This window comes from Heloderma suspectum, chromosome 17, assembly GCF_057233095.1.
Source record: "Heloderma suspectum isolate Gila_16-S chromosome 17, 16-S_ref, whole genome shotgun sequence".
In the NCBI taxonomy this organism is placed as follows: Eukaryota; Metazoa; Chordata; class Lepidosauria; order Squamata; family Helodermatidae; genus Heloderma; species Heloderma suspectum.
The window spans coordinates 15,875,552-15,879,208 of NC_139474.1; the positions used below are offsets into that span (position 1 = coordinate 15,875,552).

General features: G+C 49.5%; 1 protein-coding gene across 1 annotated transcript; it reads right to left on the minus strand.

Moving 5' to 3' along the window:
• Window positions 1–241: 241 nt before the first annotated feature.
• On the minus strand, window positions 242–2,620 carry LOC146334595 (uncharacterized). The gene is made up of 2 exons (XM_084824747.1): window positions 2,537–2,620; window positions 242–1,175 (listed from the first exon to the last, which is right to left on the minus strand). Exon 2 carries the CDS (start codon window positions 1,152–1,154, stop codon window positions 684–686), a length of 471 nt encoding a protein of 156 aa, XP_084680873.1. The 5' UTR covers window positions 1,155–1,175; window positions 2,537–2,620; the 3' UTR covers window positions 242–683.
• Window positions 2,621–3,657: the final 1,037 nt, after the last annotated feature.

Consider the following 3,657-nt stretch of genomic DNA (forward strand, 5'->3'; position numbering starts at 1 on the left):
ACCATCTGGGCCCCTGGCGTGAACACACAAGACACACCCGACCAGCCTTTCTCGACCTTGGTCCCCTGACGTTGTTGGACGACCTCAGCCCCCGATCAGCATGCCTCCCCCCCCTCCTTTATCTCTGGGAGTCCCAAGGCCAGGTGAAAACAAGAGGAAGGACGATAAACCCTTCTGGAAATCCACAGAGTGACCCCTCTGTGCTTCAGGTGAAAAGACCACCAGAAAACCAGTGCTATAATGCAAAGGCAGTTTTATTAGGGAGGTGGGGGTGGGAGGTATTCGACTGAATGATAAGCAGGCCAATGAACAAAGAACGCACGCCAGTGAACAGCTTCCCTGCTGAGATTGTTTCTGGAGAAAGAAAGGGGGGCTAAACACATAGAACGGTCTCCCCTCTCTCATGGAGATGAATCCCCTGTGACCCTGATTTACCTATTCAGCTAGGTGATCTCTCTTTCGTGGCAAGGCTTAGTGGTCCCTATCCTCTTTACAGTCCTCAGGGGGAGCGTGCTGGAAGAGCCTTCGGCAAACAAGGGAAATCGGCGAAGCGCATAAACAGTGGGGAAGAGCGGGTTGAAATGAGAGCGAAACGGGTGCAGGGGAGGTATGCATAGGCCTGAGTTCCAAATCCCAGCACATCTTCTGGTCATTCCTTTTGGTCGTGGATTGTCCGTGCGCGCTCAGCAGGGGGAGTAGCAGATGCTGCCTCTGCGCCCAGCCAAGCTGCCTTTGCCTCCAAGGTAACCGAAGCGGCTCCTACCACCAAAAGAGCCCAGAAGGCCAGGGCCAGCTCCACCATAGAACCCTGTGCCAAGTCCTCCTCCAAAGCCCCCGACGGCACACGGGGTGTTGCCTCCGACGGCGACAGGGTCACAGCTGGCTGAGAGGATGGGGCCGGGGATGGTCACGACGAAGGGAGCGGGCTGGATCGTGACCTCTGAGGGTGGGATCTGGTTGACGCAGGAAGGGTTGACTCCAGAAAGCACGCCCAGATCAGCTGAGGGCACGGCAGATCCGGAGCCATAGCCATAGCCAAGGATGGAGCCAAGGCCATAGCCATAGTTCCCCCAGCCACTACCCCCAGCTCCAAAACCAACAACGGGGCTGGAAACACAGGAGGGGATGGCGCAGACTGGTCCACAGTACTTCATGGCTGAGAGACAGAGGCGGGTCTGAAAGGAAACACAAGGGAGAGGTGCTAATGACCTACATGGGTTGATTTATTACCCCATCCGTTTTTAGGATGTGTGAGTTTTATTGCTGGACACCACCTGGGGAGGGGTTCCTGCCCTGAAAGGCGGCCAAGACATATTGTAAATATTTCAAATGAACAAATAATGCATAAGAAGATCTTGGATGCACAGGAACAAAAGAAGCCATCAACTCCCGTAATAGTGTAAAGGGAAAAGAAATCCCTTCATGGAGACCAGCTTCGCAGGCCCAACTTTCAGTCCCCTCCCCAACACATGTACCCCCGAAGGACCATATTGAAGTGGAAACAAACTCCAGGGAAACTGTTTCCCCTCTTTTCCTTTCCACCGGGATGAATGAATTCAGATGGACTCCAGCGAAGAGCATCGCAAGCTGTTTTCCTACTGAATCAGCGCATTGGCCCACCGAGACAATGCTATGACTGCTAGAGGCTCTGCAGGTTCGCAGACACAGATCTCCCTGGCAGAAGATGGCCTAGCGTGGGCCAGGGCCAGGGGAAATGATACGGATGGTGAGGGTGACATGATGCAGGAGGGAACAGGAACAGAAGAAACAGGTTGATGTATATTACTCGAGGAGATCTTAACAGTTCAGGAAGTGCTCTGTTGGAAGAAGCATGCCTCCATAACCCATGCTGTAAGAGCATGAGATCCCTGGCCCATGGCTCAAAGGAAATACATTTGATTCAGGACTTGAAGGGCTCATTCGCTAATCTCAGCTACTCCTCCGTGGCAGAGGATGTGTCTATGCTGCAGAATATCTGGTTTTACATGGTGCTCGTCTGTCTTCTGTGTCTTCTCCTCACCCCACCCTCCTGCAATACTCTTGTAGTTCAGTGGCAGAGCACATGTTTGGCATGCATATTTTGATTCAATCTCTGGAAATTCCTTTTAGTGCTCGAAGAAATCCTGCCTGAGACCCTGGAGAGCCACTGCCAGTCGATGTCAACAATACTGGGCCAGCTGGCCCAATGGTCTGACCCAGTAGGACCCTCCAGAAGGAGTCCAAACCATCAAAAGTCATCAGAAGGTTCAAAGACATTAATCCAAAAGGTGCCCCACAGGGACTCTCCCTAAGAATCATGTAGCAAAAGTACACAAGAAAGTCTTAGTCTGTGTGTGTGTGTGTGTGTGTGTGTATATATATATATATATATATATATATATATATATATATACATACATACATATACATACATGCATACATATACATATATAGTTACATACATACATACATATGCAATAGCATGTCCTAAAGCTCGCAGGGATATCCCATTGGAGTAGTTTTAACAAGGTAAAGGACTTGGACAAATCAAGCTCACCTGTTCTTCTGCGGTGCTGATGGGAGAATGGGATGAAGCTGTTGGAAAACTGTACAGGGACAAGTCCTTTTATACTGTGTCCGTGGCAGGCCTGATGGCTGAGAGACGCCTCTTTAAACTTAAGTGCTTTATTATCTGCCCTGGGAAATCTGTGGCTGCCAATAGAGTCAAAATTACTTTAAGAACCCGAAGGCCAAGAACGATGCTGTCATCAGCTCATTATAGCTCATCAAAGGCGATGGAACCATGCCGAATGCTTTCCTTGTCCTTTTGCATCCCACTGGGAAGGTTTGCTTCTGCTTCTGGTCCCGTCTCCGTTGTCTTGGGAAGAAGACTTCGGGGTCAACAGCACGCCTTTGCTCAGGGCTCTTAATCTGGGGAGCTGGGTGGGGAATCGGGATGTATGAGAATGTCATTTGTGTGTGCAAAGCTGTCGAACAAGCCCCGTTCACAGCCCTGAATGCCGACAACAGCAAGAGAATGTGTTCCGCAAGGAAGTTCCCAAAGAAATAGTCAACCACGCGGTCACATTCAAACAATTCACATTTAGTTTTCAATCAAACTAGCAGTTTGCAATTGTGCAAATTTAAGATTGCGCCATTTCATGTTTTAGTCCATGGGGCAAAGTTGAACCATATTGGAAAAATACACCCCATTTTGGCACACTCATTCCGTTCCATCGTGTTCAAATTGTGCAGTTTCCCCATTTGCAGAAACTGAACGGAGATCACAAACGACTGCAGTAAATGGGATGAGAAGAACAACATCAAGCTGTTCAGAGAATATGTGCAAATGCAAACAATGCTTGTTCAGCCATCTGTATTAGGGGAGAATTTCAAACTTGTGAGTTCCTATCGTACAGCTGTTTCCACCACACCATAGATAAGGGCATAAGTGGGCTCCTGCTGGATCAGACCAAAGGCCATTGAGTCCACTATCCTACTTTCCACAATGGCCAGAAGGGGAAATGAAATGAAAGACATGAGGAAGATGGAGTCTCCAAGGGGACACAACTGGCGATTGAATGGCCTAACATGTCTGAGTGATATTCAGGGCCAGCCGAAGCCACATTGCTGCCTGGGGCCATTAACCAGATGTTGCTGCCACCACCACCACCACCA